The following is a 24906-nucleotide window of genomic DNA, read 5'->3' as shown; positions in this document are numbered from 1 at the left end:
GCATCAGCATTTGAGGAAAAATGCTTTGAAATCAATGAAAGCTGCTTCTCTGCCCGTGTTGCGCTTGCTTTGCGTCAATTGTTGACCCACGCATTCATTAGATCATGTGAATTGAAATACGAAAATAAAAGTTAAATTTGGTTGCATATGACCTCGACTATATACACACACACACACCACTGATTATTTTACTAAGTCAAGAAGCTACTACTACTAGCTATATTGGCTAGCTAGGTTCACAATGTAAACTAAAGCAACGTGTGTATATAGAGGATTGTTTAGTACAACCACTAGCAACAATGTAACATTTAATTGGACCAAAGCTATTGTACTTACGCATAATCGGTTAATATGGTAGAGTAGGTGAAAATAGAATAATTTCCCCCCTCGGCTCTATATACACTGTAGCTGGTAGAATGTCACATTGGCAAAGCAACAGCAAGCTTATAGCGGAGCTGAAGTGTTATATTGATGAATGTACTCAGTGGCCAGTTTGTTAGGTACAGCACCCCGTTCACGAAAATGGTTCGCTCCTACAGACGGTGAGTAACGTGGCTGTGGCTCGGTATATAAAAGCAGGCAGACGGGCATTGAGGCAGTCATGTACTGTTCGATTGAACGTTAGGTCGCTCGTTGTGACTGAGCATGGTATGATCATTGGTGCCACGCGCGCGCCACTTCCAGTATGTCAGAAATGTCCGATCTCCTGGGTGTTTCGTGCATTACAGTATCTAGGGCTTAACGAGAATGGTGCAACAAAACATACAGTCAGCGGGAGACCTGTGGACGAAATGAGAGGTCGAAGGAGAACGACAAGAATCGTGCAAGCTAACAGACAATTAACGACACAGTACAACAGTGGTGTGCGGAACGGCATCTCGGAACGCACAACTCGTTGGTCCTTGTCACGGATGGATTTGGCGTGAACCCATCGCCCCCAGCACAGGCTGGTGGTGTGAAGGTATGGGGAATGTGTTCCTGGCACACGTGTAGGTCTCTTGATACCAATTGAGCAACGTTTGAACACCACACCTTGTATAATCAATTTCCTGAAGAATTCAGGCTGTTCTGGAGGCAAAGGGGTTCTGACCTGGTACTAAATGGGTGTACCTAATAAACTGTCCAATGAGTATCTTGTTGTATTTTGCAATATTTGTGCATTTATAATTGTATATTATTATTATTTATGAAATGGTAGCAGTTGACAGATGTTTGCTAAGTGGGTCAACAGCAAGACAGAAGCACCTACATTTTTCTATCTTTATTTTGAAGCTCATCTAACGCACTTTGGATTGAATCCTGGTCATACACCTTCTATGGCCCAACAACAACAACAACAACAACAACAAATCCCCCAAAAGGTTTCCTCTCAAGTCATGCTTTAACATTGGAATGGATTATAAAACGTATTAAAACAATATCAAAGCAAATCACAAAAGCATTTAAGAGCTTTGTCTCAAGAAATTTGATTAAAAAAAATATATATATCAATTATGAAATGTATCTTTTCTAAAAACACAATTGTCTCATCCTCTAGCTGGCTTTTCAATAAAATAAAATAAGTGCATTTTTATTTGCTATTTAGGATATCTGAACTAAGGACCAGGGTCTGGTTTTCCCGCTTCGCGATATAACTCGAGTCTTATGACGACGCACTTAGCTGGTCTGAGGTGGGTCGGTAAACAACTTCCAACAATGTTTTTTTTTTGGTTCTGCTCCAAAACGAGGGTTCTAACAATGAACTTAGCCTTATTAAGATGCTTTTGAGGAAAACGGACCCAGAGAACTTTTGAAGCAGAGATTTTCTAGTTCTGTACCGTGATACGGGAGTGTGGTTGGTCAACAGGTGTATGACATCAGAAGGGCACAGAGAAAGGGCTTCAACAGGTGTATGACAGACAGAGGCGGGGCTTCAATCCAAGGCCCATTGCCGACAAGCGTACTGCACTTTTAATGATAATGTGCGCTTGAGCCGACATCCACAGCGTTTACTGTAAAAGTGATCTCTGAACGTCAGGGAAATGGCCTTTTTACAGACCCATTGGTGCAGTGCGCTTGTCAACAGGGCACCTTAGATTGAAACTCCATCCAGAGTGAGAGTTTTTCCTATTCCCCCTCTTCCTTGATGCGTTGCTGCTTGTTGCGTCGGGAGTCCAGGTCGAAGGAGAAGTCGGACCAGTCGTCACGCGGAGGGAAGGAGATGGTCTGGCGCAGGGTGAAGCGCACGGCGTCGATGACCCGCTCGCCGCGGGCCTCGGAGGACCCTACGCTGACGGTGGAGGCCCCGCTGGAGGTACGCAGGATGTGGGGAGGAGGGGAGAACTCCATGCTCTGCCGATGCTCCATTATGCCCTTCCAGATGACGTGCTGGAACTCCTGCGGGATCTTCAGCCGGGACAGGTCCTGTGGACGGGGATGACATCACACACTGGGGGTTAGTCTCTTTAGCCTTGTTTTAGTCTTCTCTCTCAGGCTAGGCCCAGGGCCCCCAGCAGGCAGCCCAAAAAGACCATTGTCTTACGTCAGATAGCGCGATAAATCCGTCTGCAATGATAGTTCATGGCAACGCTGACGTGTTAATGACACCATCTCCCAGAAGACAATGCTCTCAGGCTAGGCTCAGCGCCAGGCAGCCCCAAAAAAAATGAGTAGTTCTGATTGCATACAAAAAATAGACAAGATGACTGCAGATAAAACGTTCCTTTTTCATAAATGTTTTTTTTTCTTGCCTTACACGAAGGCTCAGGCCTCTTGAAGCCAGCTGACCCTTCTCTCTGAGTTTAACCACACAGGTGCGGTGCGTGCGACAGGCAAGGCCTCACCTCCAAGTTATAGTTCTCGATCTGGTAGATGTTGGTCAGGCCCTGTGCTGTGAAACAGTCCAGGCAGGCTGCGCAGCCCAGCCGCAGAAGAAAGCTGGGACACAGAGAAGGGAAACAGGTTAGTAGTGAAAATAGCACCTTAGCATTCTTGTAATAACTGTGTTAGGCAAGAACGTTCAACAATTCAGAGAGCAGGTGCAGACACTCCATTTATTTAGAACATGTTAGAGCGGTTTTGGTGACAAACTATCGCTAGGAGACGCTTTAGAGCCGCGTTGAAATTTTTCTGTCAATATTGCGTCTCGTCCTGACTTTATAGTGCCCACAACTGTCCAAGAGCATCAACAGACGGGTGGTTATCAGTGGTGGCTGGTGCCACTTTAAATCGGAGGACGGGCTCATAGTAATGGAATGAATGGAACATTATCAAACAGAGATGGATACTATAAGCCATTACTGCCATTACTATAAGTCGTCCTTCCTTCACCAGCCTCCACTGGTGGTTGTTTAGCTAGGTACCTGGAGATGCTGCTGTCCATGGGGTAGGGAGGCGGTGGGGTGCAGTGGGAGCTGGGCACCATGGGTAACTGGGGCTGCAGGATGTGTGCGGGGCTCAGGGCCGACATGTCAGCATTCATAGCCATGTGGCCCATCATCGGAGTCACTAGAGAAACCATAGAGATCATCGTTTTATCTCTATAAAAGGAAGCAATCTACTGTTAGCCAATGTGGCCAATCATCAGAGTCACATAGACTAGTGTGAGTGACTCTTAAAGGGGGGCAATTTGACGTTTTTAAAATGTCAAATGTATCTCCAGCACCATGGTTACCATATTTATGTAGATTAGGGGCAGTGAGCATCATAGTGTCACTCCAGAAAACAAGCTTCTGTGAGCAGTACTCTTTAAAGCCACAATCTGTCTTTTCAGCCCTAAGGGATGAGGCTGGACAAATGTAAGAACTCTTAACGTTCTCTGAGATTGTGTATTATCTACATAAGATAGACGCGAGGGGGGGGCATCTCGACAACAATACATGAGGTGAAGGAGGAGAAGGGGAACATGCTCAGCCATCTACTGTCTTACTAAAACAGTGAACTGGTAACGCCAACAACAATATATGACCTGAGAACAGGACCTGCAGCCCTGGAGAGAGGCCCCAGAATGGAGGAGCAGAGTCCCTCAGGGATTTTTAAATGTTTTTTTTATTTTACCTTTATTTAACTAGGCAAGTCAGTTAAGAACAAATTCTTATTTTCAATGACGGCCTAGGAACAGTGGGTTAACTGTCTTGTTCAGGGGCAGAACGACAGATTTGTACCTTGTCAGCTCGGGGATTCGAGCTTGCAACCTTTCGGTTACTAGTCCAACGCTCTTACCGCTAGGCTACGCTGCCGCCCCATTGACCCAGGGGAGGAAGCATTCTGACAGGGGGCTGAGAATTGTACAGTGGCAACCTACACACCCCTCCCCAGCGCCACTTGTGCCCAGCCTGATACCGTTATCCTCCCTGACGCGTGTCGCACGATCGGCCCAGAGGGGACGTGGTACTGGAGTTGGCGGGACAGGGGAGTTATGACAAGGACCCAGACACAAAGACTGGGAGAAAAACAAGCAGGGGTAGTGGAAGGAGGGAGGACAGGGGGCCTAGACAGGACGGGGGCCTAGACAGGACAGGGGCCTAGACAGGACGGGGGCCTAGACAGGACGGGGGCCTAGACAGGACAGGGGCCTAGACAGGACAGGGGCCTAGACAGGACGGGGGCCTAGACAGGACGGGGGCCTAGACAGGACAGGGGGCCTAGACAGGACGGGGGCCTAGACAGGACGGGGGCCTAGACAGGACGGGGGCCTAGACAGGACGGGGGCCTAGACAGGACAAGCAGAATCTCTCTATACAAAGGGGTAAGGCACACACTTACTGTCAGTCAGGCCTTGGACCATGGAGGAGGGGGTGAGGGTGTTGCGTTGCTGGGGGTTGATGAGTTGGCTGACGGAGGGCAGCTTGTTGACCTTGCCGTGGGGGGGAGGAGGGGAGCTGGAGCCATACTGGGGCTGGGGGGCCATGGCGCTCCTGGGGCAGGAGAGAGGAGGGTACAGGCCGTTACTCTCATCGCCCCAGAGATCCCATCTTTAACGACAAAGGGTTAACCTGCCTGTTAGTTACATACAGTGGTAAACAACATGTAAGTTTTACTGTTCAGTATAGTTAACATTGATGAGGTTAGGTAATCATTTTTGACAGATTGTGTAGCTAATGTTATTCTCAAACATGAATCTCTTGCACGCCAATGGTGTTTTCAACATTATCGGAAATGATTAAATTGAAGCACCCCACAGAAACTCAAAGCATCTCTCTATGACTATAAAGTGTATGTGTCATCTAACAGTATGTGTATAGGTTCAAATCAGATCAGCGTTAACCGTTGGTAGCAGACGTTTTGGTATTGGAGCTGTCAAATCGGTGAGCAGCTGCTCTTGCGATTGTCACGAAGCCACGGCCGCCCCACTCTCCTTAGCAGTTCAGAACATCTAGACCATATACTAATAATGAAGCTCAGATTATACATCATCCTAATGTAGATTACATCTGTCATCCTAATGGAGGAGTAGATTACATCTATCATCCTAATGGAGGAGTAGATTACATCTATCATCCTAATGGAGGAGTAGATTACATCTATCATCCTAATGGAGGAGTAGATTACATCTATCATCTATCATCCTAATGGAGGAGTAGATTACATCTGTCATCCTAATGGAGGAGTAGATTACATCTGTCATCCTAATGGAGGTGTAGATTACATCTATCATCCTAATGGAGGAGTAGATTACATCTATCATCCTAATGGAGGAGTAGATTACATATATCATCCTAATGGAGGAGTAGATTACATCTATCATCCTAATGGAGGAGTAGATTACATCTATCATCCTAATGGAGGAGTAGATTACATCTATCATCCTAATGGAGGAGTAGATTACATCTATCATCTATCATCCTAATGGAGGTGTAGATTACATCTATCATCCTAATGGAGGAGTAGATTACATCTATCATCCTAATGGAGGAGTAGATTACATCTATCATCCTAATGGAGGAGTAGATTACATCTATCATCCTAATGGAGGTGTAGATTACATCTATCATCCTAATGGAGGAGTAGATTACATATATCATCCTAATGGAGGAGTAGATTACATCTATCATCCTAATGGAGGAGTAGATTACATCTATCATCCTAATGGAGGAGTAGATTACATCTATCATCTATCATCCTAATGGAGGTGTAGATTACATCTATCATCCTAATGGAGGAGTAGATTACATCTATCATCCTAATGGAGGTGTAGATTACATCTATCATCTATCATCCTAATGGAGGAGTAGATTACATCTATCATCTATCATCCTAATGGAGGTGTAGATTACATCTATCATCCTAATGGAGGAGTAGATTACATCTATCATCCTAATGGAGGTGTAGATTACATCTATCATCTATCATCCTAATGGAGGAGTAGATTACATCTGTCATCCTAATGGAGGTGTAGATTACATCTATCATCCTAATGGAGGAGTAGATTACATCTATCATCCTAATGGAGGTGTAGATTACATCTATCATCCTAATGGAGGAGTAGATTACATCTATCATCCTAATGGAGGAGTAGATTACATCTATCATCCTAATGGAGGTGTAGATTACATCTGTCATCCTAATGGAGGTGTAGATTACATCTATCATCCTAATGGAGGTGTAGATTACATCTATCATCCTAATGGAGGAGTAGATTACATCTATCATCCTAATGGAGGAGTAGATTACATATATCATCCTAATGGAGGTGTAGATTACATCTATCATCTATCATCCTAATGGAGGAGTAGATTACATCTATCATCCTAATGGAGGAGTAGATTACATCTATCATCCTAATGGAGGAGTAGATTACATCTATCATCCTAATGGAGGAGTAGATTACATCTATCATCCTAATGGAGGAGTAGATTACATCTATCATCCTAATGGAGGAGTAGATTACATCTATCATCCTAATGGAGGAGTAGATTACATCTATCATCCTAATGGAGGTGTAGATTACATCTATCATCTATCATCCTAATGGAGGTGTAGATTACATCTATCATCCTAATGGAGGAGTAGATTACATCTATCATCCTAATGGAGGAGTAGATTACATATATCATCTATCATCCTAATGGAGGAGTAGATTACATATATCATCCTAATGGAGGTGTAGATTACATCTATCATCCTAATGGAGGAGTAGATTACATCTATCATCCTAATGGAGGAGTAGATTACATCTATCATCCTAATGGAGGTGTAGATTACATCTATCATCTATCATCCTAATGGAGGTGTAGATTATATCTATCATCTATCATCCTAATGGAGGTGTAGATTACATCTATCATCCTAATGGAGGTGTAGATTACATCTATCATCAATCATCCTAATGGAGGAGTAGATTACATCTGTCATCCTAATGGAGGTGTAGATTACATCTATCATCCTAATGGAGGAGTAGATTACATCTATCATCCTAATGGAGGTGTAGATTACATCTATCATCCTAATGGAGGAGTAGATTACATCTATCATCCTAATGGAGGAGTAGATTACATCTATCATCCTAATGGAGGTGTAGATTACATCTGTCATCCTAATGGAGGTGTAGATTACATCTATCATCCTAATGGAGGTGTAGATTACATCTATCATCCTAATGGAGGAGTAGATTACATCTATCATCCTAATGGAGGAGTAGATTACATCTATCATCCTAATGGAGGTGTAGATTACATCTATCATCTATCATCCTAATGGAGGAGTAGATTACATCTATCATCCTAATGGAGGAGTAGATTACATCTATCATCCTAATGGAGGAGTAGATTACATCTATCATCCTAATGGAGGTGTAGATTACATCTATCATCCTAATGGAGGTGTAGATTACATCTATCATCCTAATGGAGGAGTAGATTACATCTATCATCCTAATGGAGGAGTAGATTACATCTATCATCCTAATGGAGGTGTAGATTACATCTATCATCTATCATCCTAATGGAGGTGTAGATTACATCTATCATCCTAATGGAGGTGTAGATTACATCTATCATCCTAATGGAGGAGTAGATTACATCTATCATCCTAATGGAGGAGTAGATTACATATATCATCTATCATCCTAATGGAGGAGTAGATTACATATATCATCCTAATGGAGGAGTAGATTACATATATCATCCTAATGGAGGTGTAGATTACATCTATCATCCTAATGGAGGAGTAGATTACATCTATCATCCTAATGGAGGAGTAGATTACATCTATCATCCTAATGGAGGTGTAGATTACATCTATCATCTATCATCCTAATGGAGGTGTAGATTACATCTATCATCTATCATCCTAATGGAGGTGTAGATTACATCTATCATCCTAATGGAGGAGTAGATTACATCTATCATCCTAATGGAGGAGTAGATTACATCTATCATCCTAATGGAGGAGTAGATTACATATATCATCTATCATCCTAATGGAGGAGTAGATTACATCTATCATCCTAATGGAGGTGTAGATTACATCTATCATCCTAATGGAGGAGTAGATTACATCTATCATCCTAATGGAGGAGTAGATTACATCTATCATCCTAATGGAGGTGTAGATTACATCTATCATCTATCATCCTAATGGAGGTGTAGATTACATCTATCATCTATCATCCTAATGGAGGTGTAGATTACATCTATCATCCTAATGGAGGAGTAGATTACATCTATCATCCTAATGGAGGAGTAGATTACATATATCATCTATCATCCTAATGGAGGAGTAGATTACATATATCATCTATCATCCTAATGGAGGAGTAGATTACATATATCATCTATCATCCTAATGGAGGTGTAGATTACATCTATCATCCTAATGGAGGAGTAGATTACATCTATCATCCTAATGGAGGAGTAGATTACATATATCATCTATCATCCTAATGGAGGTGTAGATTACATCTATCATCCTAATGGAGGTGTAGATTACATCTATCATCCTAATGGAGGAGTAGATTACATCTATCATCCTAATGGAGGAGTAGATTACATCTATCATCCTAATGGAGGTGTAGATTACATCTATCATCCTAATGGAGGTGTAGATTACATCTATCATCCTAATGGAGGAGTAGATTACATCTATCATCCTAATGGAGGAGTAGATTACATATATCATCCTAATGGAGGAGTAGATTACATCTATCATCCTAATGGAGGAGTAGATTACATCTATCATCCTAATGGAGGTGTAGATTACATCTATCATCCTAATGGAGGTGTAGATTACATCTATCATCCTAATGGAGGAGTAGATTACATCTATCATCCTAATGGAGGAGTAGATTACATCTATCATCCTAATGGAGGTGTAGATTACATCTGTCATCGTAATGGAGGAGTAGATTACATCTGTCATCCTAATGGAGGAGTAGATTACATCTGTCATCCTAATGGAGGAGTAGATTACATCTATCATCCTAATGGAGGAGTAGATTACATATATCATCCTAATGGAGGAGTAGATTACATATATCATCCTAATGGAGGTGTAGATTACATCTATCATCCTAATGGAGGAGTAGAATACATCTATAATCCTAATGGAGGAGTAGATTACATATATCATCTATCATCCTGATGGAGGAGTAGATTACATGTATCATCCTAATGGAGGAGTAGATTACATCTATCATCCTAATGGAGGTGTAGATTACATCTATCATCCTAATGGAGGTGTAGATTACATCTATCATCCTAATGGAGGTGTAGATTACATCTATCATCCTAATGGAGGTGTAGATTACATCTGTCATCCTAATGGAGGTGTAGATTACATCTATCATCCTAATGGAGGAGTAGATTACATCTATCATCCTAATGGAGGAGTAGATTACATCTATCATCCTAATGGAGGAGTAGATTACATCTATCATCCTAATGGAGGTGTAGATTACATCTATCATCCTAATGGAGGAGTAGATTACATCTATCATCCTAATGGAGGAGTAGATTACATCTATCATCCTAATGGAGGAGTAGATTACATCTATCATCCTAATGGAGGAGTAGATTACATCTATCATCCTAATGGAGGTGTAGATTACATCTATCATCCTAATGGAGGAGTAGATTACATCTATCATCCTAATGGAGGAGTAGATTACATCTATCATCCTAATGGAGGAGTAGATTACATCTATCATCCTAATGGAGGTGTAGATTACATCTATCATCTATCATCCTAATGGAGGTGTAGATTACATCTATCATCTATCATCCTAATGGAGGTGTAGATTACATCTATCATCCTAATGGAGGAGTAGATTACATCTATCATCCTAATGGAGGAGTAGATTACATATATCATCTATCATCCTAATGGAGGAGTAGATTACATATATCATCCTAATGGAGGTGTAGATTACATCTATCATCCTAATGGAGGAGTAGATTACATCTATCATCCTAATGGAGGAGTAGATTACATCTATCATCCTAATGGAGGTGTAGATTACATCTATCATCTATCATCCTAATGGAGGTGTAGATTACATCTATCATCTATCATCCTAATGGAGGTGTAGATTACATCTATCATCCTAATGGAGGAGTAGATTACATCTATCATCCTAATGGAGGAGTAGATTACATATATCATCTATCATCCTAATGGAGGAGTAGATTACATCTATCATCCTAATGGAGGTGTAGATTACATCTATCATCCTAATGGAGGAGTAGATTACATCTATCATCCTAATGGAGGAGTAGATTACATCTATCATCCTAATGGAGGTGTAGATTACATCTATCATCTATCATCCTAATGGAGGTGTAGATTACATCTATCATCTATCATCCTAATGGAGGTGTAGATTACATCTATCATCCTAATGGAGGAGTAGATTACATCTATCATCCTAATGGAGGAGTAGATTACATATATCATCTATCATCCTAATGGAGGAGTAGATTACATATATCATCTATCATCCTAATGGAGGAGTAGATTACATATATCATCTATCATCCTAATGGAGGTGTAGATTACATCTATCATCCTAATGGAGGAGTAGATTACATCTATCATCCTAATGGAGGAGTAGATTACATATATCATCTATCATCCTAATGGAGGTGTAGATTACATCTATCATCCTAATGGAGGAGTAGATTACATCTATCATCCTAATGGAGGAGTAGATTACATCTATCATCCTAATGGAGGTGTAGATTACATCTATCATCCTAATGGAGGTGTAGATTACATCTATCATCCTAATGGAGGAGTAGATTACATCTATCATCCTAATGGAGGAGTAGATTACATCTATCATCCTAATGGAGGTGTAGATTACATCTGTCATCGTAATGGAGGAGTAGATTACATCTGTCATCCTAATGGAGGAGTAGATTACATCTGTCATCCTAATGGAGGAGTAGATTACATCTATCATCCTAATGGAGGTGTAGATTACATCTATCATCCTAATGGAGGAGTAGATTACATCTGTCATCGTAATGGAGGAGTAGATTACATCTGTCATCCTAATGGAGGAGTAGATTACATCTATCATCCTAATGGAGGAGTAGATTACATCTATCATCTATCATCCTAATGGAGGAGTAGATTACATATATCATCCTAATGGAGGAGTAGATTACATATATCATCCTAATGGAGGAGTAGATTACATCTATCATCCTAATGGAGGTGTAGATTACATCTATCATCCTAATGGAGGTGTAGATTACATCTATCATCCTAATGGAGGAGTAGATTACATCTGTCATCCTAATGGAGGAGTAGATTACATCTGTCATCGTAATGGAGGAGTAGATTACATCTGTCATCCTAATGGAGGAGTAGATTACATCTGTCATCCTAATGGAGGAGTAGATTACATCTATCATCCTAATGGAGGTGTAGATTACATCTATCATCCTAATGGAGGAGTAGATTACATCTGTCATCGTAATGGAGGAGTAGATTACATCTGTCATCCTAATGGAGGAGTAGATTACATCTATCATCCTAATGGAGGAGTAGATTACATATATCATCTATCATCCTAATGGAGGTGTAGATTACATCTATCATCCTAATGGAGGAGTAGATTACATCTATCATCCTAATGGAGGAGTAGATTACATCTGTCATCTATCATCCTAATGGAGGTGTAGATTACATCTGTCATCTATCATCCTAATGGAGGTGTAGATTACATCTGTCATCCTAATGGAGGAGTAGATTACATCTATCATCCTAATGGAGGAGTAGATTACATCTATCATCCTAATGGAGGAGTAGATTACATCTATCATCCTAATGGAGGTGTAGATTACATCTATCATCCTAATGGAGGAGTAGATTACATCTATCATCCTAATGGAGGAGTAGATTACATCTATCATCCTAATGGAGGTGACATCTCACATTCCTGTGTTCCAATTTATAAACATGGCTGCATGGGATTTCTGTTACTGCAATTCCGTGCAGCCAATGGCAATGTCCGCTTTAGGTATAACGCCAGGAGGCGCTTGTGGATTCGACAGCTCTAACGCAGCTCCACCTCCGACACCGTCAGAATGTCGGATAAAGCTGATCTGATTGAATAGAGCCTCTAGTGGAATCATGGGCTTGAGCTGAGGGCTCCTTGCTTTGCAAATGTAGAGATGTAAGAGGAAAAATGACAAGGGAAATCAAAGCAGAAAATACATTTATTGAGTTCTGACAGACCCAACTGCAACAGCCCATGTATCAAAAACAATCTGTTTCAAACAGTCAATAGAAAGTTCTCCATAGAATCTGCTCTCTGTACATAAAGGCATATGTTTGTCATGTATCTGTCAATCCTAAATATCTTTCAGAAAATTTAAAGAAAAAAAACAAACAAACAAACTGTCCGGCAGTGACTTTATACAACATGGCCAGCATGATATTCATAATAAATCTCTCCCCATAACATTACTAATGTCCATCCCAAATGGAACCTCTCCCCATAACATTACTAATGTCCATCCCAAATGGAACCTCTCCCCATAACATTACTAATGTCCATCCCAAATGGAACCTCTCCCCATAACATTACTAATGTCCATCCCAAATGGAACCTCTCCCCATAACATTACTAATGTCCATCCCAAATGGAACCTCTCCCCATAACATTACTAATGTCCATCCCAAATGGAACCTCTCCCCATAACATTACTAATGTCCATCCCAAATGGAACCTCTCCCCATAACATTACTAATGTCCATCCCAAATGGAACCTCTCCCCATAACATTACTAATGTCCATCCCAAATGGAACCTCTCCCCATAACATTACTAATGTCCATCCCAAATGGAACCTCTCCCCATAACATTACTAATGTCCATCCCAAATGGAACCTCTCCCCATAACATTACTAATGTCCATCCCAAATGGAACCTCTCCCCATAACATTACTAATGTCCATCCCAAATGGAACCTCTCCCCATAACATTACTAATGTCCATCCCAAATGGAACCTCTCCCCATAACATTACTAATGTCCATCCCAAATGGAACCTCTCCCCATAACATTACTAATGTCCATCCCAAATGGAACCTCTCCCCATAACATTACTAATGTCCATCCCAAATGGAACCTCTCCCCATAACATTACTAATGTCCATCCCAAATGGAACCTCTCCCCATAACACTACTAATGTCCATCCCAAATGGAACCTCTCCCCATAACACTACTAATGTCCATCCCAAATGGAACCTCTCCCCATAACACTACTAATGTCCATCTCAAATGGAACCTCTCCCCATAACATTACTAATGTCCATCCCAAATGGAACCTCTCCCCATAACATTACTAATGTCCATCCCAAATGGAACCTCTCCCCATAACATTACTAATGTCCATCCCAAATGGAACCTCTCCCCATAACATTACTAATGTCCATCCCAAATGGAACCTCTCCCCATAACATTACTAATGTCCATCCCAAATGGAACCTCTCCCCATAACACTACTAATGTCCATCCCAAATGGAACCTCTCCCCATAACACTACTAATGTCCATCCCAAATGGAACCTCTCCCCATAACACTACTAATGTCCATCCCAAATGGAACCTCTCCCCATAACATTACTAATGTCCATCCCAAATGGAACCTCTCCCCATAACATTACTAATGTCCATCCCAAATGGAACCTCTCCCCATAACATTACTAATGTCCATCCCAAATGGAACCTCTCCCCATAACACTATTTAGGACACTACCTAGGAGTGCCACAGGGCTCTACCTAGGAGTGCCACAGGGCTCTACCTAGGAGTGCCACAGGGCTCTACCTAGGAGTGCCACAGGGCTCTACCTAGGAGTGCCACAGGGCTCTACCTAGGAGTGCCACAGGGCTCTACCTAGGAGTGCCACAGGGCTCTACCTAGGAGTGCCACAGGGCTCTACCTAGGAGTGCCACAGGGCTCTACCTAGGAGTGCCACAGGGCTCTACCTAGGAGTGCCACAGGGCTCTACCTAGGAGTGCCACAGGGCTCTACCTAGGAGTGCCACAGGGCTCTACCTAGGAGTGCCACAGGGCTCTACCTAGGAGTGCCACAGGGCTCTACCTAGGAGTGCCACAGGGCTCTACCTAGGAGTGCCACAGGGCTCTACCTAGGAGTGCCACAGGGCTCTACCTAGGAGTGCCACAGGGCTCTACCTAGGAGTGCCACAGGGCTCTGGTTAAAAATAGTCATTATATAGACAATAGAGTGTGATGGGGAAAACACTGTTAGGTTTGAGTCCAGCTCCAAAGACAAAACAACAAGCTCAATCAATAGACACGTGACGTCTTGTAGAAAAACACTAGTGCTTGGTTCCTGACCAGCCCCAGCCAATAGGAGGAGAGGTCAGCCGAGAGGCGGATACTATGCATGTGCAATGTGTTCTGACTGCAATACAAGTAGAACTGTGTCTCTGTCCATAACTCAATTACTAGCTTAATTTTTTTTAACCATAAACAACACAAACTTAAAAAGCAACAAAGACATGAATGGTGCTTTAAACAAAGGATGTATGCTATGTGTTGTATAGCCTAATCGCTGACCATAGGGGTCCCGTGTGACACCAGGGTTGTGGGTTCGATTCCCGCAGTGGGACCAGTATGAAAAGAGAAAAAAAAGTACGAAAAAGTATGCACTAAGTGGCTCTGGATAAGAGCGACTGCTAAATGACTCTCAATGTAAAACATTTGAATGAAACAAACTGAATTTTGAATAACTCAAGCGCCCTCTGCTGTTTGAGACTGGTGTTGCCACACACCTACAAAGTTTATTATTTAAAAATAAAAAAAGAAATCTGGCATGCAAAAACATCTTAATATCCGACTTTTGAATGTGACAGCATCTTATCAGTAGACTGGTATGCAGAGTACTCGCCAGACAGACTAAAAGTTGTAACATATTATGTGTTACGTAAGTAATGAATAGGAGAAAAAAAAAACGTTTTATTTCATGAACATGAAGCACCAACAGACTGTTTATCTGTTTATTTAACTCTGTTTAGAGAATGTGAGAGTTTCAATAGCGGCACAATCTCAGAGCAGGAACCCAGAGACCGAGGAGAGCGGGAGGGAGGGGGAGAAAGCGAGAGAGAGAGAGAGGTAGAAATAGAGGGAGGGAGGAGAGAGATTATTAGAAAGAGTCCAGAAAGAGGGAGAGGGAGCGAGATAGATGAGAGGTGAAAGAGGAGCCCCTAGTCTGATTGTGGCTGAGGTTTTAGGGGCGAGGAAACTGGAGGAAGGAGGAAACTGAAGGGAGGAGGGAGGAGGAAACTGAAGGGAGGAGGAATGTGAGGATGAGGTGAGTCTCAGGAGGTACTGCATCGTCTCCTCTGCTCTGCTGCTAGGGGTTCCAGGAGCTCTGAACGTAGCCGGGCTTTAAGCAGACTGCAGACAGGAACCAGAGAAGAAAGAGAGAAGAAGAAAGTAAGGACTCACTTTAGGAGAGTAGGAAACAGGAAACAGAGAAATAAACCAGTAGAAAGTCAAAAGTTGAGAGGAGAGAGTTACAAAATAGAGAAACAGAGCCATTTGGAAACATAGTATTGAAGAAGAAAATTAAGGATGGCCATTTCAGTGCCGTGTGGCCAGTTCAGTGCCGTGTGTGGTAACATTAACTTCCAGAAGAGGGCACTATTAGACAGCAATAGTAGCATAAATCGGGAGACTCTGGACTTGACTGTCCATAGAGTAAAATCAAAATCAAAACACACCTTCTGGCAGGATTTTTTATTTGATAATGCTGTGAAGAACAACACTACTGGGGTTAGGACTAATAGAGGTGAAAGGTCATGGAGAAGAGAGTGAAGCAACAGGATCAGAATAAAGCGCAGTGTGCAGAGAAGAGGCATGAGGATCTGATTTAGAGAACAATCTAGAACACAGTCCAGTCAACTATGCTACAAACTACAGGTTTTCAGTCTAGAGTAAATACAGCTGTTCTTGACCAGTTTGTTGAGTTTGAAGATGTTCCCCAAAACATCAATAGTGTAAAGTATAGTGTAGGCTAAATACTGTTCTTATGAAATTAACCAGTGACGGCATTGCAGCATATAAAACCACTGGGCCCTGCCCTCCAGTGTGTCATACATGCTGCACTGCCACATCTAGCCACACTGTGGATGGGGGCGCCAGAGTGCAGGACGACAGAAGCCAAACTAACAGTAAACCTAAAATGGGCTACGCCTAAAACTGGCTTTTCAAACCAGGATTTTTTTTTTTAAAGCAAATGTAAGCATTATGTCAGAGTCTGACAGTTTTCTAAATGAGAAACGATAACAAAAGCAGTAATTATCATAGGGCGTCAAAGAAAGCAGCACACTATTTAAAACTATAATTTACAAATAACCGCCTTTTTCTCCCCAGCCCTTAAACTGAATGGGCGAGGACTGAGGGCAGGGGCGGACTGGCCATCTGGCATTTCAGGCAACTGCTAGATGTGCTAGTCCATTTTTAGCCCAGTGGGCCAGTCTAACTTGTTGTTGTTTTTTTTGCGCAAAATGATCATTATCTGGTTAATAAATGGGGCCGGTGTGGGGGCCTTGAGGCGAAAAAAATTGTTCCTGCGTGTTAGAAATGCCAGGGCAGATTTCTGGTCCCAGTCCGCCCCTCAATGAGGGCAGCATTTGTGTATGAGAGTGTATGAAAACAGTCAAGCCAATTACTGGGACTGACTGGATAAGGGATTTGGAAACGGCTGTTGTTGTGCAAACCTGGCAGAGCACCTAAAGGCGTTTCCATCAGTCTATTGAGGCTTGTAAAACAGAGCGTAGGTTCTGATGCTCAGGCTTGTAAAACAGAGCGCAGGTTCTGATGCTCAGGCTTGTAAAACAGAGCGTAGGTTCTGATGCTCAGGCTTGTAAAACAGAGCGTAGGTTCTGATGCTCAGGCTTGTAAAACAGAGCGCAGGTTCTGATGCTCAGGCTTGTAAAACAGAGCGTAGGTTCTGATGCTCAGGCTTGTAAAACAGAGCGTAGGTTCTGATGCTCAGGCTTGTAAAACAGAGCGTAGGTTCTGATGCTCAGGCTTGTAAAACAGAGCGTAGGTTCTGATGCTCAGGCTTGTAAAACAGAGCGCAGGTTCTGATGCTCAGGCTTGTAAAACAGAGCGTAGGTTCTGTTGCTCAGGCTTGTAAAACAGAGCGTAGGTTCTGTTGCTCAGGCTTGTAAAACAGAGCGTAGGTTCTGATGCTCAGGCTTGTAAAACAGAGCGTAGGTTCTGATGCTCAGGCTTGTAAAACAGAGCGTAGGTTCTGATGCTCAGGCTTGTAAAACAGAGCGTAGGTTCTGATGCTCAGGCTTGGGTAACATCTCATCAGAGACGAAACCCAGCTCTATATCACACAACCCTCTGAGAAGCAAATGCAACTTGTAGACATCTTCTGATAAAATGTAGTGAGTGAGTGACCAAAAAGCAAAAATGTTCACCTGTCAAAACAGCCATCGTCTTAAGCCTTATCCAAATAGTCATCACGCTGATGTGTTCACTCAGCTCAAACATCATTAGTACTCAATGTTACACAACCCTACATCTCAATAACAGGCTATATATTCCACCAAACAAGCTATCACGCTCAAATCAGGGTGGTGTTGAATCCAAAACAAAAAGTAAAACTAACATTTCACAACTTCGAGTGCTTTTCCTTGAATAAGCTTCATATGCTGCAGTGCACAGTATTTTAATTCATAGGCAAACTAGTCAATCAAGTTCGAATGTCAACTGTAGAGCAGAAGGGTAAGAGACAAAACAAGGACCCAGAGGTTAAGCTGAGGGGGGGCGGGACCTTGTTACCAGCTTAGTGGTGTTCACACTAGTGTTGTAAGCCTTGTGGAGTCTAGCTCAGTGGTTTCAGTAATACTTTATCTAATAGAACGGTCCGACGGAGGGTAGTACAGTAATCCTTTATCTAATAGACCGGTCCGACAGAGGGTAGTACAGTAATCCTTTATCTAATAGACCGGTCCGACAGAGGGTAGTACAGTAATCCTTTATCTAATAGACCGGTCCGACAGAGGGTAGTACAGTAATCCTTTATCTAATAGACCGGTCCGACAGAGGGTAGTACAGTAATCCTTTATCTAATAGACCGGTCCGACAGAGGGTAGTACAGTAATCCTTTATCTAATAGACCGGTCCGACAGAGGGTAGTACAGTAATCCTTTATCTAATAGACCGGTCCGACAGAGGGTAGTACAGTAATCCTTTATCTAATAGACCGGTCCGACAGAGGGTAGTACAGTAATCCTTTATCTAATAGACCGGTCCGACAGAGGGTAGTACAGTAATCCTTTATCTAATAGACCGGTCCGACAGAGGGTAGTACAGTAATCCTTTATCTAATAGACCGGTCCGACAGAGGGTAGTACAGTAATCCTTTATCTAATAGACCGGTCCGACAGAGGGTAGTACAGTAATCCTTTATCTAATAGACCGGTCCGACAGAGGGTAGTACAGTAATCCTTTATCTAATAGACCGGTCCGACAGAGGGTAGTACAGTAATCCTTTATCTAATAGACCGGTCCGACAGAGGGTAGTACAGTAATCCTTTATCTAATAGACCGGTCCGACAGAGGGTAGTACAGTAATCCTTTATCTAATAGACCGGTCCGACAGAGGGTAGTACAGTAATCCTTTATCTAATAGAACGGTCCGACAGAGGGTAGTACAGTAATCCTTTATCTAATAGACCGGTCCGACAGAGGGTAGTACAGTAATCCTTTATCTAATAGACCGGTCCGACAGAGGGTAGTACAGTAATCCTTTATCTAATAGACCGGTCCGACAGAGGGTAGTACAGTAATCCTTTATCTAATAGACCGGTCCGACAGAGGGTAGTACAGTAATCCTTTATCTAATAGACCGGTCCGACAGAGGGTAGTACAGTAATCCTTTATCTAATAGACCGGTCCGACAGAGGGTAGTACAGTAATCCTTTATCTAATAGACCGGTCCGACAGAGGGTAGTACAGTAATCCTTTATCTAATAGACCGGTCCGACAGAGGGTAGTACAGTAATCCTTTATCTAATAGACCGGTCCGACAGAGGGTAGTACAGTAATCCTTTATCTAATAGACCGGTCCGACAGAGGGTAGTACAGTAATCCTTTATCTAATAGAACGGTCCGACAGAGGGTAGTACAGTAATCCTTTATCTAATGGACCGGTCCGACAGAGGGTAGTACTCACTGTTTCTGCAGGAGGTTTTGCTGCTGCTGCCTGTACGACTCGACAGTGTGTTGAGGCAGAAACTGCATGAGTTCCAGTGACTCTTTGATTTTCACCAAAATCTCATAGATTTCACGGCCTTTAATCTACAGAGACAGAGACAGAGACAGAGACACAGAGACAGAGACAGAGACAGAGAGAGAGAGAGAGAGAGAGAGAGAGAGAGAGAGAGAGAGAGAGAGAGAGAGAGAGAGAGAGAGAGAGAGGGGTTGGTCAGCAGCTGGGACAATCCACACGATTAATTTAATGCACACATACAGAGATGTATATTATATTGTTTGATAGAAAACATTCACTACATGACCAAAAGTATGTGGACACCTGATCGTTGAACATCTCATTCTAAAATCATGGGCATTAATATGGAGTTGGTCCCCCCCTTTTGCTGCTATAACAGCCTCCAGTCTTCTGGGAAGTCTTTCCACTAGTTGTTGGAACATTGCTGCGGGGACTTGCTTCCATTCAGCCACAAGAGCATTAGTGAGGTCGGGCACTGATGTTGGGCGATCAGGCCTGGCTCGCAGTCGGCATTCCAATTCATCCCAAAGGTGTTCGATGGGGTTGAGGTCAGGGCTCTGCGCCCAGACAGTCAAGTTCTTCCACACCGATCTCAACAAACCATTTCTGTATGGGCCTCACTTTGTGCACGGGGGCATTGTCATGTTGAAACAGGAAAGGGCCTTCCCCAAACTGTTGCCACAAAGTTGGAAGTACAGAATCGTCTAGAATGTCATTGTATGCTGTAGCGTTAAGATTTCCCTTCACTTGAACTAAGTGGCCTGAACCATGAAAAACAACCCCAGACCATTATTCTTCCTCCACCAAACTTTACAGTTGGTACTATGCATTGGGGCAGGTAGCGTTCTCCTGGCATCCTCCAAACCTAGATTAGTCCGTCGGACAGCCAGATGGTGAAGCGTGATTCATCACTCCAGAGAATTGCGTTTCCACTGCTCCAGAATCCAATGGCGGCGAGCTTTACACCACTCCAGCCGACGCTTGGCATTGCGCATGGTGATCTTAGGGTTATGTGCGTCTGCTCTGCCATGGAAACCCATTTCATGAAGCTCCTGACGAACAGTTCTTGTGCTGACGTTGCTTCCAGAGTCAGTTTGGAACTCGGTAGTGAGTGTTGCAACCGAGGACAGATGATTTGTATGCTTTACGAGCTTCAGCACTTGGCGGTCCTGTTCTGTGAGCTTGTGTGGCCTACCACTTTTTGGATGAGCCGTTGTTGCTCCTAGACGTTTCCACTTCACAACAGCACTTATAGTTGACCGGGGCATCTCTAGCAGGGCAGTAATTTGACAAACTGACTTTTTGGAAAGGTGGCATCCTATGACGGCGCCACAATGAAAGTCACTGAGCTCTTCAGTATGGGCCATTCTACTGCCAATGTTTGTCCATGGAGATTCCATGGTTGTGTTCTCGATTTTATACACCTGTCAGCAACGAGTGTGGCTGAAATAGCCAAATCCACTAATTTGAAGGGGTGTCCACATACTTTTGTATATATTAACGAATATAACAAGGTTGCTTTTGCCAGTATGGACAGAGGACTTTTATTCTGAAGTTCGGGCTCTTATTTTGAAACACTCCCCTAATGTTTTCTTCCTCCTGTACCCAACGAGACTGTTACGTGTTCATCTGGGTTCTATTTCTATAGAACAGACAGTATCAGAACTTCACAGGGTCAATCAATTCCATAGTTTATTGAACATCGTCATGGGGGGGGGGGTCAGCTAATTCTCTGGGGAAATCCCAGCTGAATGACAAGTGTGTGGCCAGACTGTAGACACTTACGGGCAGACAGAACACTTCCTCATCTGTAGATCTTCTCTTCTTGATGGAGGACATCTGGATTCCATGAGAGACCTGGTGGAAGGCTGAGGAGGGGGACAGAGGCCTGGTAAGTACCTGGGTTGGTACACCTGGGATGATGCTAACGTTATCCTACGTATTAACCTCAGCAAGCATAGGATGGAAAACAAGCACAGAGCAGGAGGACACAGCACAGAGCAGGAGGAGACGACGCAGAGCAGGAGGAGACGACGCAGAGCAGGAGGGGACAGCAGAGCGCAGGAGGAGACAGCAGAGCGCAGGAGGAGACAGCAGAGCGCAGGAGGAGACAGCACAGCCAAGGGGCTGGCAGCATGCAGAGTGTAGTATAATCAGAGTCAGTCCTCCAGCAGCTCCCAGCACTACTTACGGCGTTTCATACCCTCACTGGTCTTTGTTCCGTCAGTAACATGCTGCTTGCGGATGCTGTCCTCGTCCGCCTTGCGGTCCCGGCCAGGACACGCACAGATCCTGGCCTCGAAGCAGCGACGACCAAGCACCTGACCACTAGGTGACAAGAGAGAGACAGACCAAGACTTTTTTACCATCTATGAGGAGGTGGGATCAAATACAAAATACCCAATATGGACATTCCCCCCCCCCCCCCCCCCCCAAAATGTTTTTCTTTCTTTTCATAAATCCCGTTTGGAAGATTCCCACTCCTGATTCCGGGAATCCTACAACTGTGGAAAGTGCCCAGAATATTGCAACCCTATTGTAGCCACTGACAACAAAACACAAAATGTCTTACTCTCTGGCTTCCAGGGTGACGATGATGAGTATGGGGCGTCGGTTCATGCCTCCCACACAGCTGGAGTTACACATGAAGTTGTAGAGGATGGTGGTGAACTCTGTGCCCACCTGGAAGACGACGAGAACAGCAGGTCAAATGAATGGAAAAACCTCATAAACATAAATGATTTTAAAAGACTGAAGAAAATAAGTGTTCGGTGGTTGTAAAAACACAGTTAGTAAACATCTGGATATAAGCACTGCTTTTTATATATATATGACAGTGGTAGTAGTGTGTTGAGTGTTTAGGCCAGAGCCGTTGAGGACACAGGTAGTAGTAGTACACACTATGGGCCCAGTAGGGGTGTTGAGGACACCAGCTGCTGGGCTGACTGTCACTGACTGATTGGATGAAGGGGTATGGGGGGGGGGGGGGGGGGGGGGGACTATGAGAGGGCCTGTACGTGAGGATAGCCAGCTTTACAGAAGATCAGGGGCCCAGACTCTGCTGTGACCCCGTCTGAGACACGTAGGGTGTTGCAGACAGATAGATAGAGTGGTGGTTGTGACACTGTGATGACAGAGGGGACAGGGGTTGGAGACTGTCTGTCGCCAGGGCTGGGGGGGCTTGGTGGTGATATGGGGGACAGGAGGGGGACAGACTGGACAGGGCTGACTCTACACTGCCTGGGGGTGGGGGGGGGGGGCTTGGTGGTGATATGGGGGACAGGAGGGGGGACAGACTGGACAGGGCTGACTCTACACTGCCTGGGGGTGGGGGGGGCTTGGTGGTGATATGGGGGACAGGAGGGGGACAGACTGGACAGGGCTGACTCTACACTGCCTGGGGGTGGGGGGGGGGGGGGGCTTGGTGGTGATATGGGGGACAGGAGGGGGGACAGACTGGACAGGGCTGACTCTACACTGCCTGGGGGTGGGGGGGGCTTGGTGGTGATATGGGGGACAGGAGGGGGACAGACTGGACAGGGCTGACTCTACACTGCCTGGGGGGGGGGGGGGGTTTAAGGAGGGCAGACCGGGGAGTACTGTAGTCTACCTGGGGGGGTTGTAAGGAGGGGAGTACTGTAGTCTACCTGGGGGGGCTTGTAAGGAGGGGAGTACTGTAGTCTACCTGGGGGGGTTGTAAGGAGGGGAGTACTGTAGTCTACCTGGGGGGGCTTGTAAGGAGGGGAGTACTGTAGTCTACCTGGGGGGGTTGTAAGGAGGGGAGTACTGTAGTCTACCTGGGGGGGTTGTAAGGAGGGGAGTACTGTAGTCTACCTGGGGGGGCTTGTAAGGAGGGGAGTACTGTAGTCTACCTGGGGGGGTTGTAAGGAGGGGAGTGTACTGTAGTCTACCTGGGGGGGCTTGTAAGGAGGGGAGTGTACTGTAGTCTACCTGGGGGGGCTTGTAAGGAGGGGAGTACTGTAGTCTACCTGGGGGGGCTTGTAAGGAGGGGAGTACTTTAGTCTACCTGAGAAGGGTTGTAAGGAGGGCAGACAGGGGAGTACTGTAGACTACCTGGGGTGCTTGTAAGGAGGGTAGTACTGTAGCCTACCTGGGGGGCTTGTAAGGAGGGGAGTACTGTAGCCTACCTGGGGGGGCTCGTAGGGGACCAGCACACTCTGACGGCCCGTGATGGAGTCCTCCAGATACTGAGAGTGGCTGTTACCCTCCACTCGGATCAGGTGACTGGGAGGGGCTATCTGACCTACAAAACACAAAATACCATAAGCTTATCAAATAGCAAAATACGCTGCATGTTCAGATCAGAGAAGATAAATAAGTGATCGATGGTTCATCAAAGGTAGTTGAGTTAATAACATCATGATACAGGAAGCATCAGAGAGGTAAAGGTTAGTTAATAACGTCATGATACAGGAAGCATCTGAGGTAAAGGTTAGTTAATAACGTCATGATACAGGAAGCATCTGAGGTAAAGGTTAGTTAATAACGTCATGATACAGGAAGCATCTGAGGTAAAGGTTAGTTAATGACGTCATGATACAGGAAGCATCTGAGGTAAAGGTTAGTTAATAACGTCATGTTACAGGAAGCATCTGAGGTAAAGGTTAGTTAATAACATCATGATACAGGAAGCATCTGAGGTAAAGGTTAGTTAATAACGTCATGATACAGGAAGCATCTGAGGTAAAGGTTAGTTAATAACGTCATGATACAGGAAGCATCTGAGGTAAAGGTTAGTTAATAACATCATGATACAGGAAGCATCAGAGGTAAAGGTTAGTTAATAACGTCATGATACAGGAAGCATCTGAGGTAAAGGTTAGTTAATAACGTCATGATACAGGAAGCATCAGAGGTAAAGGTTAGTTAATAACGTCATGATACAGGAAGCATCTGAGGTAAAGGTTAGTTAATAACGTCATGATACAGGAAGCATCTGAGGTAAAGGTTAGTTAATAACGTCATGATACAGGAAGCATCTGAGGTAAAGGTTAGTTAATAACATCATGATACAGGAAGCATCAGAGGTAAAGGTTAGTTAATAACGTCATGATACAGGAAGCATCTGAGGTAAAGGTTAGTTAATAACGTCATGATACAGGAAGCATCAGAGGTAAAGGTTAGTTAATAACGTCATGATACAGGAAGCATCTGAGGTAAAGGTTAGTTAATGACGTCATG

General features: G+C 43.8%; 1 protein-coding gene across 1 annotated transcript in view; it reads right to left on the bottom strand.

Moving 5' to 3' along the window:
• Positions 1-2106: 2106 nt before the first annotated feature.
• tp63 (tumor protein p63) overlaps positions 2107-24906 on the bottom strand; it is a 61650-nt gene continuing 38850 nt past the window's right edge. Inside the window, exons 6-14 of the mRNA XM_039000741.1 lie at positions 23853-23968; positions 22277-22386; positions 21896-22032; positions 21490-21572; positions 19648-19772; positions 4744-4895; positions 3342-3486; positions 2823-2916; positions 2107-2403 (exon numbers count right to left, since the gene is read on the bottom strand). Coding sequence (XP_038856669.1) covers positions 2107-2403; positions 2823-2916; positions 3342-3486; positions 4744-4895; positions 19648-19772; positions 21490-21572; positions 21896-22032; positions 22277-22386; positions 23853-23968 — 1259 coding nt within the window. The remainder of the gene's footprint in view (positions 2404-2822; positions 2917-3341; positions 3487-4743; positions 4896-19647; positions 19773-21489; positions 21573-21895; positions 22033-22276; positions 22387-23852; positions 23969-24906) is intronic.

The sequence above is a fragment of the Salvelinus namaycush genome, chromosome 9, assembly GCF_016432855.1.
Source record: "Salvelinus namaycush isolate Seneca chromosome 9, SaNama_1.0, whole genome shotgun sequence".
Classification (NCBI taxonomy): Eukaryota; Metazoa; Chordata; class Actinopteri; order Salmoniformes; family Salmonidae; genus Salvelinus; species Salvelinus namaycush.
The sequence above is the reverse complement of the archived record's forward strand: the minus strand, read 5'-3'. Positions and strand labels throughout refer to the sequence as shown.